The sequence below is a fragment of the Zosterops lateralis genome, assembly GCF_965231275.1.
Source record: "Zosterops lateralis genome assembly, chromosome: 7".
NCBI classification, from domain to species: domain Eukaryota; kingdom Metazoa; phylum Chordata; class Aves; order Passeriformes; family Zosteropidae; genus Zosterops; species Zosterops lateralis.
The window spans coordinates 3,625,640-3,647,743 of record NC_139767.1 but is presented as its reverse complement, the minus strand read 5'-3'; the positions used below and the strand labels follow the sequence as shown (position 1 = coordinate 3,647,743).

General features: G+C 43.6%; 1 protein-coding gene across 3 annotated transcripts in view; it reads right to left on the bottom strand.

The window, feature by feature from the left end:
• Nucleotides 1-22,104, bottom strand: part of IKZF2 (IKAROS family zinc finger 2) — a 114,108-nt gene that overhangs the window by 42,804 nt on the left and 49,200 nt on the right. For all 3 annotated transcript variants that reach the window (XM_083864920.1, XM_083864922.1, XM_083864921.1), the window contains one exon: nt 9,745-10,011. In XM_083864920.1, coding sequence (XP_083721046.1) covers nt 9,745-10,011 — 267 coding nt within the window. The remainder of the gene's footprint in view (nt 1-9,744; nt 10,012-22,104) is intronic.

Here is a 22,104-nt window from a genome sequence, read left to right as displayed (position 1 = left end):
CATGGGTACAGTCCCCACCACCACCATCGCATGGCACTTCTAAAGTCAGAGGCCGTTTCTTTTGCACAATGGGCAAAGCCTCCAATAGTGATTTGAGGCTCTTTCCTTGAGGTGATCAATGCTTCCTGGTTTTCTTGAAAGTTCTTCACCTCAGAGCTTCTATCCTTTATAAAAGATGAGCTCTGCTGAAAATTTAGATCCATAGTTGTGGTTTTGAGGTATTTATTTCTATGGTTTTGCACTTATTTTTAGCATAGGTCCAATCCATATGAGTATTCAGAGCTGATCATAACAACTGGACCTCAGCTAAGGTGTTAAGGTTTTTGGTTCAAACCAAACCTTTTGCTTGCATTAAACTTTAACTGACAGTCCTTTTTAAAGGCTGCTTTGCATTGCTAGAGTGACATGGAGGACATGGATGCGAGTGAGAATCAGGGTTGCAAGCTCAGGGCAGTACTGAAAGTTGAGAAAAATCTTACACTACTGAACTGTGAAACAAGCAAATTTGCACTCTACATCAAACAAATTAAAAAGGCTGATTTGATGAAAAAATAACAGAAACCCTAGACCTTACCCTATCACTCCATCCCATGTGTTCACACACATTCACACACACATCCAAAGCTTATTTTTATGTTAAGTCTTCTTATCTGCCTTAGACAGCAGGGATTGGGTCCATTGGAAAAAAAAAAAAAAGGTGTTGTTTTTTTTAAATTATTATTTAGATGAAAACCTATGATGAACTCACACAGGCTTTCTGAAACATTATCAAAACCATACTCTGTATCAACATTTGTTGAGGACAGTCAGACTGTTCCAGCAGTCTTGTACAGGCAGTCTGCTCTAATCACCTGCTTATGTCCTGCTGAGCAAATCAATTGAACACAAGCATTTACTTGTGCTAGCCACTTGTCCAAGCGCTTTACTGCAGCTGGACTTTGGATCACAGAATTCCAGAGCGGTTTGGGTTGGAAGGGACCTTAAAGCCCATCCAGCTCCACCCCCTGCCATGGCAAGTATCCTAGATTGCTCCAAATCCCATCCAACCTGGCCTTGAACGCTTTCAGGGATGGGGCAGCCACAGCTTCCCTGGGGAACCTGTGCCAGGGCCTCACTTCCCTCATAGGGAAGAACTTCTATATATACCTGATTTAAATCTACTCTCTTCCAATTTAAAGCATTGCCCGATGTTTACACCAAATAAGGCCCCAGCTCAACAAAGTCGTGACCATCAGATTTCAGATGTAAGTGACCACATCCACATTTCTCAGTCTATCACCTATTATGGAATCTTGGCCAAATCCTGCTGGGACCTTCTGAGTTTGAATTCAGTGGCTTGAAGCACAGATCTTGTGAAAAACAAACACATTCTGTGATCTTTCACATCACTTCAAAGCCTTTTACAATTTCTATGAAACAGTTACTCCCTCGCTGGACAAAATGAATGCTACATTTGTATCAAAGGGGTTCCTGTGTCTGTCTAGGGTGAAGTCCAATACACATCCGGAGATTCAAATGGAAGGAGAGGGAAGGACGGACCTCTTAGAGATGTCCACAAGCAATTCTTGTGCCAGTGGTTCAAATCACTGCCAGGAGGACAGCACAAGGTGTGTCATGGATATGCCACACTCTGCAACTTTATTTCACACATGGGAGATGGAAATCATATCTGAGGCTGTCGCAGAGGTACTCAAGGAAATACTAAGGTTCCTACAATCTCACCAAGAACATTATGGAGTAATAATAATAATAAAAAAATCACAGCATAAAGCTCTTCTTCCAATACACTGAACACGAGCTCATTAGAACTGATAAAGAGTTTGTGGTTTCCCTTTCAAACTCCCACACTATACATAAATAATCTGATTAGCCATTATCTTCTTTTATATCATTTCAAAATGTCCATAACAGAGATATGTAAAGAGACTGCAGCAGAAAAATACATGGGTTTTTTTTTTCTTTTCTGTTTTGCTTTCACTGTCTGAGAAAACAGGCAAAACCCTTTCCTTTGACACGTTTCTGAGTATTCTGGAATGATAGATTCAGTTTCAGGATGACAACATGAAAGAAGGTAGCACGTTTCTTACCAAGTCTAAAGTCCTTCCTTTTACTCCTGCTGCATTTAAAATTATGCAGTTACTGTATTTTATCCACTACATCACCCACTTATCTCTGACATTTTGGAGGCCCCTTATGAGCAGGTACTGCTCCTCCAAAATCTGGCTGCTCTAGAGATGCTGAAAGCTTTCAGTCAGGAATTCAAATAGTCACTGCACCACAGTTTGATGGCAAAGAGGACATGAAAACACTCACCACAAAATCACCCGTGGTCTGCTCCTCTCTTGCAACAGACAGAATCTGCTCCAATAGCACACTTTACCTTAAATAACCTTTGTACCTATTTAAAGCCAGCCTGAATTCATTTCTTTTACTGGCTTCATTCCGGGTAAATAGCTGCTTTGATGTGTTTGTTACACTTTTGTCCAATCACTCGATTCCAGCTCCTTGTTTAAGCCTCAGGCTTGAGGGATGCAATTTTGGTCACACCTTCGTGCTATTGATTAGCAGCTTTTACATTTAGCCCAGCTAATCTGAGAGGCCATTATCCAATAGAAGCGTGCACAAAGAGAAGCAAGGACTGCATAGCAAGAAGATTCTGCTGGTTTTCCAAGAACTGTGCTGTCTGATGCCCACTCCTGATACTAGCAAACAAGCCTTTTTTTATCACTTCAATGCCTTGAGAAGGCTGTGTTCCAATTATTTCTCCTGCTGCCTTTTCCTGGTAGTTTTGTAAACTGTTCTCCAGAATTATTACTTCCCAGGAACAAAATAACAACTTTGACATCCTTATTCACCTCCCTCACTCTTCTGTGAAAACTCTGAGGTTTTATCCATAAGCTGAAATCAATCATACTTCAAACTAAACGTCCACTCACAAAAAAAAAAAAAAAAAAAAAAAAAAAAAAAAAAAAAAAAATCTTTAAACACAGTTTTTCTCTACATGATGGTCCCTGACTGTGTTTAAAGTGTTTTTTGGGGGTGATGGCAACACAGCCATACCTGGAACTATGGACCTATTAAAGGTAGCACACCCGACTCAGAGAGAGTAATGACAATTTTAAGCACGGTGTGTGCTCCCCCAGCACTTACAGCTGTGTATTTCCTGCTTGACCCTATGTACTTATACTGATTTAATAAAACAAGAACTCGGTTGAAAGGTGACTAAGCAAGTTTTGTGCTTTTCAGCACTGGAAACTATGTGACTGCAAGGTAGCTATAAAATACTTTTAGTCTGCTCTAAGTATTAAACCTCTTCTCTATTATTCAGCTAAACCAGGACAGAAAATCCTCCAACTCAGTGACTTTCAGAGTGGCAAGAGGGGGAGGGAGAGCCAATGAAACAAAAAAAATGTTTCTTTTCAACTCCAGATTTAGAGTCTAAAGCCAGACAAAACCAGGAATGCCTAAAAACCCTTGCCCTCCAGCAGAGGGAATTTAATTATCTAAGTTACTTCAGGAATGGACAAGGCAAGGTAAGCCAGAGCTGCCAAGTATTATCTTTCCTAAAGGCTTTGTAAGAGGAGTTTGTGCCAGGGTATAATTAAACCAATAGATAAATACATCCATAGAGTTTTATTATTTTACAGTTAAATAAAATATTAATTAAAAGCTACGATTTCAACATATACCTCTAAATTACAGTAAAATACCAATGAAACCTCACAGTTAATAGTTTAACATGCATCCATTTACTGCTATGTCTCATCCAGGAAAAAGAATAATGAATAATCGAAATGAAATATTTCTGCTCTTGAGTTACACGAGTATCTGAAGTCCACAGGTTAACTTGCCCTCGTGTAAACAAATCCTGGGCCAAATGGTGAGGTGGACCCCTGAAGACAGGACAGGCAAAGATAGTTTCTTTCACAGTATCTTTAATACATGACAGCTGGACGGAGACTTCACTGCACAAGCTACGAGTGCTGGCTGGCTGATACAACCTGAAACCAGGCAAATGAACCGATGAACTTCCTACTAATAGATTTCACAGATGTCAAATGTTGTTTCAAAAAGCAAACCAACTCCTTTTTCTGCTTAATTGGAAGCTTCCCTGCACAACAGCACTCCTTTCCCGCCTCGGCACGGAAGTGCTGTGCAGAAGTTTCAGTATGAGTTACCTTTCTTTGAATCTCAGACCAGTGCAAAACACTGATATTTTCGCTGCAAAGCTGAGATATTTTCTGTATTAAAACAGAAATTTCACTGAGGATGTGGAGCCCGCAGACCTGGCAAACAAGGAGACTTAGATTTCCCTAGTCCTTGGCTGGTAACATTCGTCCCTTGGAAATCTTTAAAAAGTGAGTGACTCACAAATTAATGCACTTCTCAATAACACAGTCAGGGTATTCCTACAGCAGCAGTCCTGCTACATAAAAATCAGCTCCAGAGGGATTTCAACATCTCTCCTGGTATAAATGCGTATCTGGGAACTCAACCTTTTTTGTGTGGTAGATACTTTCAATATACCAAGTAGAGCTCAAGTACTTCTCAAAACAGGATTTTTTTCTTTCCAGCCTCTTAACACAAAATTACTGTGCCCATGCTGCCATCAGAAAGTATTTGCTCTGACTAATAATACCGATTTTCACCCTTGCACAACAGGCTTTTTGTAAATATTCACTTTGTTAAAATGAAACATTTCTCCTGATCCATCAGATGCTGCCAGTGCTGTGATTCTGCTCAGTCCCAGGGACACAGGGGAACTCTCAGCAGTGCTCCCAACACAGTGACAGCACTGAGCTCCAGCCTGCATTTACCCAAGCGAGACACAGAGCAGCAGACCTTGCTCCATTTCTCTGTTTGTTATTCCAGGGGCCATAACTAGTCTGCAGACCTCCTTACTATTCTACCTGATTCACTCCACAGCCTGCACATCACACGAAATCAGCCATTTTAGTAGGGTTTTTTTCTTGGGAAAACTCTGCTTCCAGACAGGGCAATTTATTATAAAACAGTAGTGACAAATCTCTCATGAAAAATTCCTGGGAAATCATGGGTGATTTCCAACTGTCCTCTGCACAATTTATGACTGCATTCTTAAGACAGAAAAACCTTATAAGTGAACTTGGCAAAACTATCAGAAGAGCTCAGTTATTGAGTATTGCAAGTAAAACACATCCTTCTGCCCAGAGCAATTTCAAAAATCTCAGCTCCACTTCCTTATGCCCAAGTAGGGAAAGAAAAGACTTTTCAGAAAGTTAGACTTCGGAACCTAAGTAGAAAACTGGACTTTCAGAAATTTATCCCTGAAGTTTTTGATTCAGTGCCAAATCTACTGACGTTGCAAGAGACAGGAAAGCTGCACTAGGTTACAAACTAGAAATTAAACCAGAAAAACCCTTTCTGCCATTAAAAGGTGAGAGGCAGATGAGTGGAGTTCATCAAAATGTGTTTATATGACTGTTTCTTTAAATTTGCTCCTGTTTAGCAGCTTAGGCAAACAAGTCTGTTATATGGAACAGCACAACTGGGTTTTTCCTAATTTATTACTTCTGTCCTAAAAATTTGAACTCTGCATGGAAAAAAAGTTAAATTGCATTCAGAGTTCCAGGGTTGCATGTGTTCAGTTGTAATGCTGTAGGTGCTAAAGCAGAGGTTGAACATCTCGCTCATGGGCACATAACTCATTTCACTAACCTATGGTATCAAAATGCTTGTGCAGTCCACGCAAAGATCTGAGATCATCCTGCAGTTAACACTCCCAAAAGAGCCTAAAAGTAACAAAGCAGCAGCCCAAAGTAAGAGTGGGGCAAGGCTGACATTCCCACTGCTTCTGCCCAGGCTGTGCTTTGCTGCTGCTGCATCCACACAGAGAAAACACTTAAACTCTGCACTTATGAAACAATGAGGATGAGAACTTGTGGAAGCCCAGTCCCTTGAAGTGTCCAAGGCCAGGCTGGATGGGGTTTGGAGCAATCTGGGCTCGTGGAAGGTGTCACTGGCCACGGCAGGGGGTGGAATGGGATGAACTTTAAGGTTCCTTCCCACCCAAACCATTCCATGTTTTATGTTGCCAGCCTTCCCTTAGAAATAAAAAGCATTTCAAAACCTAGCAGTGAGCTAGATAAGGGACTGGATATTACAGCAGAGGAAAAAAAAAAAAAAAAAAAAAAAAAAAAGAAAAAGGTCACAATTCACAGCAAAAGGGAGAACAACACGTGGACCTCGCAGAGCACAGAAGTATCAGCATAGCTATAGCAGAATACAGTCCCTGCCTTACCAGAAACAAGGAGCAAGGAAATTTTAATTTAGGCCCACAGCAGAAAGCATAAAGAGATGAGAAATCACTGAGGTTCCTTCTCATGATCTCAGAAAACCTGGATTATCGGCCTCTTCTCCTTCCTCCTTCCCTCTATATCCCTAAGCACAAATCCCTGGAGTACCAATGGCAATATTCTATGACCAAGTCATCTCCTGCACAAACAAAAAACTGATAGAGATCCTGCAACTTGAGGAATGTGCTGTAGAGTATGAAATTTGGACCAAAAGAACACAGTATGGGAAAAGGAGAAAATAAATCCAGTCAATGCTATTTTTCTGACCCAAGGATGTGGCACCTTAGGGAGGGGGTTACCCTGCTCACTAATGCAGAGATTGCATCATGCTTAATTCCCACACCAAGCATTTTATTTATCTTCTGTTAGCAATGACAAATAAATAGAAAGGCCTTCTCCTAGTGCCCAGGCAGATTACAAGAACACTTCACCTCAATTAGCAGCTTTTCAGAGAAATGCTGTGCTTGGCACAATCAGCAGTACCACGGGCCCTGTGAGGGAAGGGCTGCAGACCAGAGCACCACTTGCACCATCTGAAGGATGAATGGGCAACCCCCAGCTTGATCTGTCACAGGAAGGGGTGATTGCACACCAGGAGCAGAGATGGGACACCGAGCTCACCCACTCTGGCCTCATCCATGACACAAATTATTTTCCCCATCGCTGTATCTGTCTGACTGAACTACCATACTGTGGCAGGGAAGACAACTGCTCTTCAGGAACAGAGGAATAATGGCTGGAGAAACGCCCCTCCCTGTGCACAGCACAGCTTCTTGCCAAGCCTGGATCCCCAGTGCAAGGGAAGCTGCACTCGTCCCGGCACACACACAAATTACAGCCTCTGCTGTGGGCCACAGCATTCTGGGTGATTTACATAAAATGCTGACAGGTTTTCGGGGAAGGGAAAAGCACTTCAGTTTTTGCCAAAGCAAACAACTGGCCAGATCATGCTTCGGTTGTGTGCAGCGAAAGAGGAGAGTAAAGCAGGACTCAGCTCCCAAAACATACTTAAATTGGCTTTGAGAGGTAGGGATGTACATGCCAGTTGGATTAGCTGATAAAGAATGTCATCTGTTTCCACTCACTAGGGACAACCTCCCTTCTCTCCACCATTCTCCCTTGGGCTGCAAAACCAGACTACCCACAGGTCAGGGCTCATTCCAGAGCTGAGGCCAGCCCATCACGCCCCACTGCTGGGGAAGTGGCAATATATTTTAAAATACTGCACTTTACAAGACAGATACCAGTACGTTAAAAATACGCCTAAAAACCCAGGATGTGGAAATCCAGGCAAACTTCTCCTTCTGTTGTGGACAGCTAAGTAGCAGCACGTATTAAAAAACAAACAAACAAAGTGGAGGGGAAAAAAAATCCTCTGCAAAATTTGCCAACCGGTTTACCGAGAACAGAGCACCGAGCTGCGCATTAAAAGAAATGCCATTTCTATATGCTTGAAATCATCCGTATAGAAGAGTACATCCCAGCTCCTCTGCTCTGATGGGAAAAGAGTCAGAGCTCTCCGAGGAACCAGCAGTAGCCCGAAGGAAAAAGCTACCAGTTATGCAATTGCTGCCCATGCACCCGCAGACGGCCGTCTCGCCCGCACGCAGAGGAGATTTTGTTTCTTTCGCTTTGAATTTACACATCTTCTCTAACATGAAAAAGGCAGCTTGCCTGTATTTAAAAGATGCATCAGCTATTCGGTATCTCAGAAATGTAGACCATTTAATTAAGTACCTAAATCTAAATTTAGCACAGCTAGTTTAGCTGCTCGAGTTCAAATACATGGACTCTGATGCACCTACAATACATATGCTCAGATACATGCAAGCACCAGTGAAAACTTTTCGGGAGGTTGAAAGCTGGAGACTCAGTCTGGTACATTCTTGTTTCTCCTTCCCTCTTCTGGTAATAGCACGTCAAATTGTTAATCAAGGTGTTGATTCTCCAGCTAATGCTTTTCCCCTCTCATAATTCCTGTCTAAAATCATGAGTGCATCATAAACGATACTGCCATGCTTTGCGTTACACACTTAGGTCAAGTTTTTATCAATACAACTCATATACAGGAGATTAACTATGTAATATATATTTATTATTCCTCTGTACAGAAATTCTATTGATTTCTTGCCCATCAAGAGCACACTACTGGACTGCAAACTACCAGGTTTACAAAGGGATTACACAGTCTTTCTTACTCTACTCTAACACTCCACCATTCTTTATATATCTTCAAAATCTCAGCCAGTGTGAGTCTCTCACCCCATTAAATAACAGCAAAGATAAAAAGCAAAATATCAAAAAAATACAAAGAACAAATGCCCGCTGAGGCTCCACCACAAAAAACCTGTGCTTAACCTTAATAAGATTTAAGTGTGTATCCAAAGTTAAGCATATCTTGAAGCCCTTCAGGTGACTTACAAGTGCTTAAATCTCATAAAAGTTAAGCACAAGCTTAAGAGCTTTTTTGAATCAAAGGTAGACCGCTGCAAGACCAGAGAGCATCATCTTCTGGCACCACCTGTTCTTCTCTTGGAGGTGACTACTGCTCCCACCTGAGGAGTGGGCAGCACAGGGCAGTGAGTACCAGCTTCCTGGGCACACCATTTTGCTATATTAGCCATAAGTCCCCTGAAACACCCCAGTTTAAGCTCAAGGCCTCATTTTTCAAACCACAAAGACTTGCCCAATCGGCATATTGCAGAGGCTCCCTTTGCTTCTTAAATTCTCAAACCCACAAGCCTCATAAGCTATTTGGGACTCCAAATGGCAATAAAAATACAAGTGCTGGGAGAGACCAAGCACTGAAGGCTGCCTCCAGAATGGTATTGAGATGGTGGGGGAGCCAGGTGGGTGATTCAGCTGAGGTCTCCCTGAGGGAGCTGTCACACAGTGAGCAGCAAGCCCACCCTGGCATCAGGATCACTGGGTAATGAGTGTCCCCTCCAGGGTTTGCTCATCCCAGGTCCAGCCACTTCCCAAAGAAGTGTGAGGTCCCCAGGAAGCTGCTGGTCTTGTTCACCTGTGAGCACCTCCAATGGAAGAACATCTAAGATTCCTCTTAAAGGCTCAAAAGCTTTGCACTGCACACACACCAACACGACCCACCTGCCCCCATGCCAGAGAACGACTCCCACCATCCTGCTCCAGTCAAGAACAGTAAGAAAAGCAATTTCCAGGCTTTTGTGCTGTTTTTAAGAACAAAAGGCTGGAAACCAAAGTAAAGGAAGCACCATGCTTGCCAGCAAGAGAGCATCACCAGAATTCAGAAAGCAAGAAGAGAAACAAAACCAAGGAAACCCTTTTTCTCCCTCCCCAGCCTCCTGCTGCTCCCCAAGCATGAAAAGGGAAGAGAGAAGAGTTGTCAGGTAACATCAACATCGCCACAGATTTTCTTTCAGCTGCTTACCAGTGTGGCTCCTTTTATGTACCATTAGCACATTGGGCCCAATGCAAACCATGCCACAGACGTCACATTTCAGTTTACCATTGGGAAGCCGGATTCCTCCCTCGCTTGATAGCTCCTGGATCTTTCTGTTATCCACCATCTCGTTACTCCCAATGAAGGGATCTTCCAGGCTGCTTCCTCCATCGTGAGCTCTGATAATATCTTCATGAATCAGGGGCTTCCTGTCAAATTCCTCATCACTTTGCATTTCTAGCTTTACTGAATTTGCTGAAATGAAAAAAAAAAAATAAAGTTAAACCCATGTATTTTCCAAGTTCCCAACTACTAATATCATGATAAACTTTTTACTGCTATCAATATTAAATCACAGCCTTGAAGCTCAAACCATCATGAGAGTCTCACGGTGGTAATGGCATCACAAGTTACAACTGCTTATTTCTTTAAGCTTTTGGTTTGTTTTGGTTTTTTCAATTCCTAATTTCTATCCCTATTTTAAAGCTTAAGAACTGAGGTACAGTGCGGCCCAGACCCCAGCCAGAAGTTGCAGAGATGCAGTAGGATTAAAAACTGACCTCCTGCTTCTCAGCTTGAACCATGAGAGTTGCCTTCTTCTCAAGGAGCCAAAGCTACAGGAGCAAAGGCCAAGGCCAGAGCTGCTCCTTTCAGGCCTCTCCTGCCCAGTGCCCCAAGAGGCAAGGTTCCCAAAAGCACAAGGAAACAAAGCAGGACTGTTCCAAATGCAAAGATCTAGTGAAGCCAGGTTTGTGGGCTGTGCCAGTAATCTTCAAATCACCCTGCCTGCACAGACAGGTTCCCTGATGGAGGGGAGACCAGTCTCTGGATGATCCTCCAGTGCTTTTTTGCTCCCACCTTCTGATTCACGTCAATGGGGCATTGCCAAAGCAAACAGGGCTGCAGTGAGACCTACACTGCTGGATTATTTATATTTGCAAACGAAATACGTGCAGCTGAAGACCTTGCACATCTGCCTGGGGAGACTGGCAGGCTCACTACTGATTTCTGTGATCCCCAGGTAACAGGATAAACCTTCTCTAACCATTGAGAGCTTGTGGGATCAGCATGCCTTTAAAGGAAACAAATGTACTGGGCTTTCTCACAAAGGAGTGTCAGTGCAGGGGTGTTTTAATCACCAAATGCTCCCATTTCAATGCCTCAAGAGTTGGTCAAACCTGCCTAAAGAACCATCCCAGACTCAGAGCCTCCATCCACAGTGTCAGCCAGAAGGCAAGCCCACGTGTCTGCTTCCCTAAGCCTTGATCCTTCTGAGGGGTTTAACAAGGAGGTGATTCAGCCTTCATATCTAAGCAGTCTTTGACCTCTGTACTAAGGCCACTGGCACGAGTGCCGGTGACAGCAGCAGATCTGGAGCACAAATCTGTGCCCTGGGCCTGCCTGGTGTCACCAAACTCTGGCCACATGTGCTCCTTGGCAACTGCCAGGGGGTCCCCTCCAGGAACCCAACAATGGAATTTTAAGTAAATGCTGTGAGGCATCATCGTTTCAAACAGCTGGCCTGGAAATGTCAGAAGAAAAAACCCTACTATTTAGAGTTCATCCTTCATCTTCCTTTCTTCTCTTTCCCAAAAAACACAGGGTTCGGAGACTGATGTTGACGTTGCAACTCTAAATCACTACTGTTACTACCAGGGAAAGCATAATGAACAGAGTAAAGGAACCAGAGACCAAGCAACGGTAAGATGTTTCTTTTTAATCATAAAACTGTTGAAATGTCTTTAAATACTCATAAAGACACTAATGGCAGCTAAGAAATGAAAAACAAAAATTGTATTATGGCAAAGTCCATCCAGAGCAAGGACACTGCTGCATCAGATCACAGCAGACCAGTATCCGCACAGGCACCACCATCCAAATGGTCTGTAACTACAAGATATTTGAGTGCATCACTTATAGAAAGGAATTAATATTTCTGTTGCCACAGAGATGCCTTTATTGTTCTTAAAAGACTGAAAACAAAAAGCCCAGACTGAGAGGTCAACTAGGATGTGGCCCCAGGCAGTGCACTCGGGTAGAAACAGGTCAAGAGGAGGCAGTTTGCACGGGGAGCAGGAGGGGACTGGCCCCACCACGCCAGCAAGAGAAGCCATGGGAAGCCACCCTGCCCTGGTACCGAGCCCAGGTGGCACAGCCAACAGCCTTCTGACCAGGAGGATCTACCCTTGTGGAGGGGCTGAACAGAAAGGAGGAAGAGCAGGAGCTCTGGCAGCTCTGTGGGCTGTCAGGGAGAGAGCTGAGATCCCAGACCCACCTCCCCAAAGAAAGCACACACTGGTGATTTATGGACAGCCCACTTTCAGAGCAAAGGAATGGCAGTTCCCTCTAATAATAGCAGCCTTTCGGGGTATTCAGCAAGGCTGAGAATGAAGCCCAAAGAAACGGTTCACTGGCTTTAGGAGCAGGATTTAATACACTCGGCCACACAAGTAGCTACAGCAGAGCCAGAAATAGTGTCCTGTGCTCCTCACCTAAAACCCCAGGTTGCTGCCACAAGCCTGCACGCTGTCCTGGCACAGTACTGCACAAAATATCCAAAAGCCACATCCCAACTGTGCATATTTACATGTACTCACAAGAGAAAGTCCTGGATCTTATGTATCTTCTTAAGTATATAAATTTTTGCCTGTTTCTCTGATTTGGAAAAACAAACACTTGAGTGCAGTTAGTCCTATTCACAGCTGTGGAGCTCTGCCTGCTCAGCACACATGAGACAAGGCTGTGAGAGCTTAGAAATGGGAAGACCACTCACTTTATCTTCCTTCCCCTCGCACTTCTTTCTGCTGAATGACACTTTCATGCAACAGAATAAGCAGCACAACCAAGCGGTGCGAGCCGTTTGCTGAAGCACAGACTCCCCACACACACAGAGCTCACAAAGCCCAAGGAATTCACTCTGCATCCTTCAAAATATCCCAGCTGTTCTACAAGCTGTGCAGGCTGTTTGCTTTTCCTCCTTCCCTCACCTTCGTGCACATGGAGCACTGCCACTGCCGTTTTCAGAAACCCTCTGGTAGCTGTGGAAAGGTTTCCTCCAGCTGGACCAGCCACAGGTTTCCAAGGAGGGGAGCAGGGATCTCCTCAGCTCCTTGTGAGGGCTTTGCTAATCAGGTCATCTCCTGTGCCTTACATCATACAGGTGTATATATTAGGCTGTGTGGTAGCTTGCATATGAACAGGCACTTAAGTTGCATATAGTTTGTTTTTTCTGTTCTCAGCCAGCCTCGGAAGCTGCAATCATTTAGAAGTGACACTGTCTTTGTTTTCACCTACAGCACTGAGGGAGCACAATGAAATCTGCTGCAAAGAAAAAGAAATGTTCAAGGGATGTTGATGGCTATCCTGCATCATACGCAGGGCTTCACATCAAATTTCACCCTGTGCTCCCTTGCATTTCTTGTTCGTGTGCTTGATAAAAGCATAAAAAAGTTAGTGGATTTTGTTGGGTTTTTTTAAAGTTTTTGGGACATTCCTAAAAAGAAAAAAAATTACAGCAAAAGAGATAGCAGAGATAAAACTCTAATCCAGCTCACTGCAAAAGCATGAACTTGAAGTCGAAGCATTTCTCTCTATTTAACATATGTTCCTTCTACTTTTTCCAGTCCAGCAAAACACCTTGTGGGGAAAAACGTAAGACAAGCACCACAAAAGCTTCCACCCGGGAATACGAAGCTCATGGCACATATTTGCCAGTCCACACATTAATGTTGCTTTCTTTTTCATTTTTCTTTATTTTTTGAGGTTTGGTGGGGTTTTGTTTTGTGGGGTTTTTTTTCTCCTTTTTGTTCAGCACACAAACCATCTGATCCTGAATCACACTATATCCTGAGTGGCCAAATTGAATACAATTATTGTTAATGTCTCATAAGCACCAATTAAACTCCAATTCCCTGTTAAACAGTTTCTTGGGAACTTTTCAGTACAAAAATATTTCCTTCACCCACAAATTAGTGTGGCTAAAAACCAGAAGCTGGAAGGTCCACCTAAAAAAAACATTCCTGGTATTTCATCCTCTGTCATGGAAATTTTTCCCTCAAAAGTGAGATCTGGGGGGAAAAAAAACCTTCTGTCTTGCTGAGAGATTTGATCCCCAGGTGGAGAGTAAATTAAAGCACTGGACATCTTAAGCAAATAACAAGAGTGCAATTCCCACCAAGAAGCAAAATTCCTCCTGTCCAACACACCACGGAGAAGGCAGCAGGACTGTATCCCTCTGTCTCCTCCACTGTCTGCTGTCCTAGGTCAATGCTTATTTTATCTGTGGCCTTGGAAAGCCAGGCTGGCCACTGTCACCGAGGGTTTGTGGTCTCCAGCTGGAGGTTGGCCTTTCCTGGCAGCAGCCAGGCACCACCAGCCCCTTCCTGCTGCCCCCGGAGCAGCAGCAAGTCAAGCCAGACCCCTCAAGGCCTCCCATGCCTCTTCCCCCTTCGCCCTTTCCCTCACCAGCAGGAAACAAAGCTTTGGCCCAGCTTCAGATATTCATCCTTGAGGAGGCAAAATTCAAACCTGCCGCCCCCGAGGAGCCTTGGGTGGCTCCGTGGGCGAACACAGCGAAGGACATTCACAGACACAATGTGCTCTCTAACCAAAGTGGCCAGAGAGTGGGTGCCAGGTGGGGCACCAGCAATCCCAGGGTCTGCTCCAGGATCTGCCCTGCCCAAAACACAGCAAAAAGCAGCATTCAAAGCCCAGATGATGTGTCTGTCTTTACACCCAGATGCAAAGAAATGATGAAATTGTTACTTCCTTCTGGAGAATGAGGCTGAGCCCCAACTACAGCAGCACAATGACAGGCAGCTACAGCACAGTCTTGTGCCTATTGTCCTGTCAGTGGTCAGTGACACCGTCTATTTTAATCACGCACTTCTCCTAGGCAATGGATTAATGACATTGCTAATTGGCAGCTACAGACGAATAGAAAATGACCCAGTTTCTAACAGGTTTTGAACCCAATTCTCACACATCACAAGTCTTCGTGTTGGTGTGTCTCTATACTATTAAACTCCCTGTTTCTACACTATCAAGAGCACTCAGCAAGGGTGAGTGTAATACAGTTCATTTTAAGAACCGGAATGGCAAACCGATGAGTGTTTTGTAAGATGAAAATTAAAGGAGGAGGGGGAAGAACTCTTCTGTCTTGATGGATTTTGAAAGTTCAAGGTAAGGAATGCCAGAAGTTGGAAACAATGATCCCTGCCTCTTGTTCAGTCTAAGAGCACTCTGGTAGAAAAAAGGGTCCTTAAAGAGGGTGTTTACATCACTCCAGAAGAGTAGTGAGTCTTTAATGCATGTTCAAACATACTTTCCTCCTGAAATAGTACAAGATAGTCTTGGGTGAAAGAAAACTTAATCTTTGAGTTTCTTGTTGCTGATAGAATTTGGATCTTAGTTAGCAACACTTTTCAAGTTCATTTCAGCTTAACTGTGAGCTATTAAATATGTAAACAAGAGAGCACCAGCAAGTCTCTCCTTTTTAAAAAGGCACACACACAACGGGTGAGAACAGGGCACAGGATCAGCTCTGTTGTCACCTCATAGCCACAAAGTACTTAGCTAACAGGTTGACATTAAAAAGCAAATAGCTTTAGCAAATAGTGTTTAATTCCTGAGAAACAAGCAGGTCTCCTCTTCTCCTGAGGGGCAGGTATCGCTCCAAAGCTGTGATGCTGAGGAATAAGCAAAGTGAGGTCTGCTCAAAGTACTGGGCAGCACATCTGCTGCTCAGGAGAAAGGAGGACATCTCTTCAATGGCACCTGTGGGCAGTGCTGTCCTACCAACACTGAAATGGAAGATGTTTCAGTCGAGGGTTAGAAAGGTGTATTTCAAAAGGAGCCAGTTTTGCTTTCACAGTAGATTGAAGCTTAGAGAGTAGATGGAGGCTTAAAGAGAAGTAAGGCTGAATCTGGATGGAACAAATGAGGGTGAATGTCACCTGCAAAAGAGGGAAATCACCCGACTCTTTTCTTGACTCAAGTACCCAAATGTCTGATCACGGACCTCCCCAGTGCTGGATGTCAAATTTGTTTACTGCAAGCTCCAACGATCTGGCTCTTGGCCACCGAGCCAGGGGGAATCATAGATAGTGATACCATCTTGTCACAAGTGACCTCTGCCGAGTTCTGTTCATTCACAACAGTTAAATCAGAGCAAATAGTTCACAACTAATAAAAAAAGAGAAAGTAATGTTTTAGAAACTCTGTGCCGAGTCCTTTTCTGCATGTCACAAACGGGATTCTTCAAGCCCACAAGGAGGTGGTTAATGCGCCAGAAATTCAGCGAGAACTGATCGGCTTATTTAGGGATTCTTAGAAATTTTTAGTTTTCACATTGAAGAATCTCAGCTTAAGCCTGCTACCTCTGAAGTCAATTTAAACTCTCACTAAATGCAACAGAAGACTTATTTCATATCTTCTGGAGGTGGTGTGTGCAGTAAGTGTAGACTAACAGGTCTGTTACACCCAAGTTTAGTTTAAATTAGGATGCTGTTGCATAGCTAAGCCAAGCTTCAGTCAGGTTTTAGCTGACACAAACCGCGGTTGCCATCCCTCCCTCAATCCCCACCCCTTCCATCTTTAATACTGGCACCAGTGATCACGGAACTGGGTGCTACACCAACCTGGTTGAAAACTGATCTTCCTGAGAAAAATCAACCCTTTTCAGCTACATCAGGCTCCTGACCAGGTGTACTGTGCCACCACAACAACCAGCTTTGGCTCACATGGAGCATCACCCCAGCTGTCACCACACACTTTCAGCAGCAATGGTTCTAAATCACCAGGTGGCTTCTCCCAACCCAGCTCTCCAGGGCCAGACACAAGGAATGAAGATTAGAGCACTAAAACGTGTGAAACAACTTTTCTGCTCAAATGGCCATACAAATATGCAAATATGAAGCTGAAAAGACCACAGTTACAGTTGGAAGGGCTGATTTAAGCATCCAAGCAAGAGCAGCATTAAGAGCTGAGATCTCTTTTCTATCACAGGGCCCAATTTTGATGGTTTCAATGACATACACGCCAAAAACATTTTGAGGCAACAATCCTTCCAGTCTCCCACAAGGTCACATTCAGTGAGATTCCTGTTAAAGTCCAAAAGCTGGGACATTTAGTAAGGAGTTCCTTGGTGGCAGTAAGCATGGCAGTACCTAACCCAGAATCTGCCCCAGATGCCCAGCCTTCAGGCACAACTGTTTGCTCACCACAAGTCACCCATGCTGCATACCTCTATCTGGCAAGAGTATGAACTTCTAATTGAATATATATGATTGCTCAGTGTCGCAAGATTCCTCTCCAGAAAGACCTCAGGCCAAATTTCACCCACAAATGCATCTACGCAAGTGGCACTTACACAAGCCAGAGTCGTGTATTCATATCCCAGGGTAGGAAAAGTACTCCTGATGACCCAGCCTCCCCCTCCATTTGGGCCTGTACTTACAAAGTAATATAGTGCAACAAATATTGTGCTTAACATAACACAAGGTTTCTGCCAATTCCCTATAGGTGCAAGGAAGAGTTTCCCTTTCCCATTCCCCCTACCCTTTTGCACAGCCAGAACCTGATCCCTATGCAGGATGAGTGACTACAGCAGAACTCTGCTGCTAGCTGCTGTCCCCTCTACAGATGCTCAAGCTAACTCAGGTGATAGTCTTGGACTCATGGTTTTTTGCCTAAGATCAAACTAGGAGAAATTGTTGGCTATATCTTTATTTGTTTATTTGTTCTCATTTTTTCTTTTTTTCTTTTTTTTTTTATTTTTTTAAACTTGTTTTGATGGGGTGAGAGGCAGCAGGATTTTTCTTTTTCCTCTCCTTTTGCTGTTGTACAAGACATGGTTTTCTGGACAAATACCATCTGGCAAACTCTGCCTTTACACAAGACCTGCCCAGCCCTTGCGCTCCCCTGCTCTCTCCTCCTCCACGCCGCAGCCATTGGGACTTTCAGCCTTTGTGTGAGTGATTTCCCCCTTGTTTCCGAGGGGCAGGTGATGCTGGGGGCGGCGGTGCTCAGCAGGTGTTCTGCAGGGCCCCTTCCATTGTGAAGTTCCATGGCACAGTGGCTGTGCAGTGCAGGGGGCAGGTCCTGTGCTGTGGGTGGTCTCCCACGGCCTTTCCCTCGCCGACCTGCAGCGAGTCTCTGACTGTCTGCAGCCTGTACGTTAAACACTGTCAGTCTCCTCTCCTACCACAGCTCTTATTTACTTCAGCAGAGCTATTTCTGATGCACATGGAAAGGAGGAAAAATAAAGGCTCAGTCCTGTAGTGAAACGCGCTGTCTCTCAAAACATTAAATCATGAGCACTTTTTTAAGACCAGTTCAGATTCTAATGAGGGAGCAGAAAAAAATAAAATCACTTATTGAAGAGTGACACAACATTCACCCCTGAGTGGATTTGCTAAGAGGCTGCTGAGAGCTCTATATGGTACAAAAATTTGAAGTTTGTAATGGAAAATGCTGACAAACTACAGCTATATATGGATCATCCCTTATAAACAAAAATAAAGTGATTGATAACATCCATCTGAAGACACCAAAACCTTATTGCTCACTCATTGTTGTCTCTGCTTCTGAAAAAGTGCAGGACTTCCTAAAATGCTTTACAGCATATGCAACGGGTAGTAATTGTAACAGCAATGATTATTTCTTTTATAAGGAATTTTCCATTGGACATCTGCACTATATTTGAAAATACACCTGAAGAAATTGCTTGAAGCCAGTGGAATCACTTCTCTGGGTCTGGACTTTGCTTCATTTGCTGGCATTTTTACCACTAAAGACATTATCTTAAATCAGTGAAAGGTTTTCATTACCAAGTTACACATCCTCATTCACAGCTTTCAGGAAAAGTTTCATTTATTTCTCATTATATAAACTCTAAATCATCTTAATGCAACCTGACCTAGCCATGTCCTCCTCCTCTAAATAAGGCACCTCCCCAACTCATCAACCCATGGAAAATTATAGGATAAGCACCTGCCACAAAAATATTTTCTGCCTTTGTCACTATATTGTAAAAAGCAGACAAACAACAAAACCTGTTCCATTTATTTGTTTGAGCCAAAGCCTTGTCTGCACCCTGGGAGGCAGGTGGCTGCAAAGCAATGGGCAGGTCCCCAGGTCCATGTGCAGCCCTGGATCTCTGCAAATGCCTGAGCATAGGAACTTCTCCCCGTGCACCTCACAGTCACTGCTGGGCTGGACTCCTGCCTGACTAAAAGAAATAAAAGGGAAAGCAGCTCTGCCCAACCACAGTATGGCTACACAGTGTTGAAGGAGAACACTTAAAAGCCAGTGTCTTTGTAAAGGGTGACTTCTGTCAGCATGGTGCTACTTTGAAACATGTATTTTTAACTGAGGCAGTTAAAAAAAATAAAATTGTATGTCCTTACTTGGTTTATTATTTTTTTTTTAATTATTTGAGATGCCAAATGGGGACATAGATTTAGGGATCTGGAAATGCCTGCTCACAGTTCAGAGATCCCAGCAGTACTGAGTTCAGCCCATTAAGGCAGAACTTAAGAGCACAAAAATTCACCCAGATCTCAAGATGCACATTGAAAGCGCTGCTCCAGGAGCCACTTATGGTCTGTTACAAGGATCGCATCTGGTTTAGTCCCTTAACTTGTCCAAATGTAAAGGACAATAGAATTTATAGTCATTTTCCATCTACATAAGTCAGTTCAAGAATCCAAATCTCTTTAAACTCAATTTTTAATATAGTAAAAACGGGGGGAGGGTATCTCTGTTGCCTCCTTCCCACAACTTAAAACACACTAGCTATTAAAGCAGCAAGACATTTAAATGACTATTCATTCTGATTTTTTTTAAGCAGTGCTAGGCTTTCACCTGTATCATTATTATGTAGGCAGTGACAGATGGCAATGGAAAAATATAAAATAACTCTTAGTGTATTAACTTTTTTCAGTACCGTATGTGTCAGATTCTTTAGCATAAATAAATGGCATTACACAGTCTCATTAAATCTATACATCTGTGTAGTAACTTGCAATTTATGGATATTTTCTGACACAATGTTCAAACCAACAGGTTTAGCTCACATGTTTCTTTTCTCACCATGCCATCTCCAAGTCACCAGAAAAGCAAACAAAAGCAAAACCCTACACTAAATATTCCTGAAGAATTCTATGAGAAGATTTGCTATTCATCATCTACACATATTTAAGGGAATGAGAAGAGAAAAGGGTGGTGGGATCATGGAAGAAAGGGACCAGAGAGAGTTGGCAAGTAAAACACGTAATTAGGCACCTATAATTTACATCTTTAACGAGTAAAGAATGACTCCCCAAATCAGAGTAAAACAATAACAATCAGGACACAAACAAGCACATTTTCTCCTATTGCCCACTGAAGCACAAAAACCCCCCACCACATTTTCACCAGAGCACCCAGGAGCCCTGAGCAGATCCCCCAGGGACTGCTGTGCCCAGACAGAGCAGGAGTGAAGGCTGAGCTGGAACAGCTAAGGCTGCTGAGGAGCTCAGGCCATCACTGACCACACAGAAAAGTGCTGTGCTTGGCTTTGAGCACCACTCACTATCATCCAGAGGAATCAGGAGGTCAGAGATGTAAGAGCTGCCTACACTGAAGCATCTGATACTTCCTCAGGCCTTTCCCAAACAGGTCCCATAAACTCAGCTACTCCATGGGAACCACAAGTCCAACCAGCCTGCAGCACCATGCACACGGGCTCTGGGGGATGGCAGAACGAGTTGTTCCTTCTGCAGCCCAGGTTACAGGGGGACAGCAGGAAAACCGCACCTCCTGGGACACAGGGCCATGAGGATAGGCGGGATGGCAGGAGAGGGCTGGCTTGTACACACCAACCCATCCCTGGGAGCACTCCCAGGCCTGCCTTCATTCATCCTTGAACAGTAGCAGGGTCCTGAGAGGACCTGTGAGGCCCCCACAGCTGCTCTAGCCCCAGTTAAAAAGACTCTTTTTGGGCAATAAGTTGTGTTTGGGAGCCCTCCCTTTAACACAAGAGCCTACTGGTCTAGGCTGGTGGAACAGGATGCAGCACCACTTGCTGTTACCCAACATTTATTAAAGATGTCAACAAAAGATAAAAATCTGTAAATGCAGCCGCAGTCCCAGAACAAGGGGTCCAGCAGCCCTGCAACCCCAGTCCCCACGGCTGTTTCAGTAGGTACCTCTCCTTTCAAGTCCTTTGGCAGTGCCTTTGGAGATGTTCTCCCAAGAGCAGCCGGCCAAGGATCTGGGGAGCTGCTCAATGAGTATCAATGAGCACTCCTGCCCGAACACCAAGTCACACCCTAGACAAACTCAAACCTAGGTGACACATTACCAGTGGAAAGATGAAATCTGGCATTAGCAGCAACTCCTGCACGTCACACCCTTTTGTCTGCCTGGGTAAAGGATCTGTTGGGAGCTATTTATGGACTGGCTCTTTTCCTCTAGGAGGAGCTGGTATTTCTGCCTAAAATTAAGATGGCTTGACACTTCCTACGACGAGGCCCTGTTTTTTACTTGCTTATCACTTTGCCAAAAACAAGTTAGGCTGAAATGTATAGACAATATTTTAATTTTGCGTGTGTGAAGCTGCAAATCAAAACAGTTGAAGTGGCTCTGACAGAGAGGTCAGAGAAATCACTACCCCTGGTTTTTAGTGTTCACATCATGTAATCCTCAATCAGCCAAAATAACAAAGCCTGCTTTCTTATGGATTCATACCCACAAGCCTCTTTCCTTGCAGGAAGTGCAATTTGGGTACCTGCTGCCAAACAGAATGAGTAACTTTTAAGTTCCACTTGCCTTTCCTCTCCCTAATAAGGATCAGCAATCCCAAGAGACCCCCTGACCATGCAACTTCATCTCGTGGGTACACTTCTACTGCATCAGTTCAGGGGAAGTCAGACCCAGAGACAAAACATCACTGACATGACTTACTTTGGTTTTGAGGACAGGTCATGTGCATTTAAAAATCATTACTTGCTGCAATGAAAAGAAGGAAAAAAAAGAAGAAAAGGGGAAAGAAATTGGCATCCTAAGAGGCTCACTAAAGCTCTTTAAAGTGCATAATTCCATCATCATACTGTACATAGCACACGATCTCTGAGGGGTAATTATCCATGGATTGGAAGCCAGTGTGAATATACACACAGTCAATATGATGTGCTTGCTGCTGCTTCTCTTTTTTTTTTCTTTCTTTTTTTTTTTTTTTTTTTTTTAAATCAATTTTAATTGTTGTGGATCTATTTCTGCTAATAAAAGAGAGTGAACTGATTCTGGTCGGATAGATTTCTGGATACGGAAAATGAGTGAGCAAAACATGTGAGAGTACTTACTGTA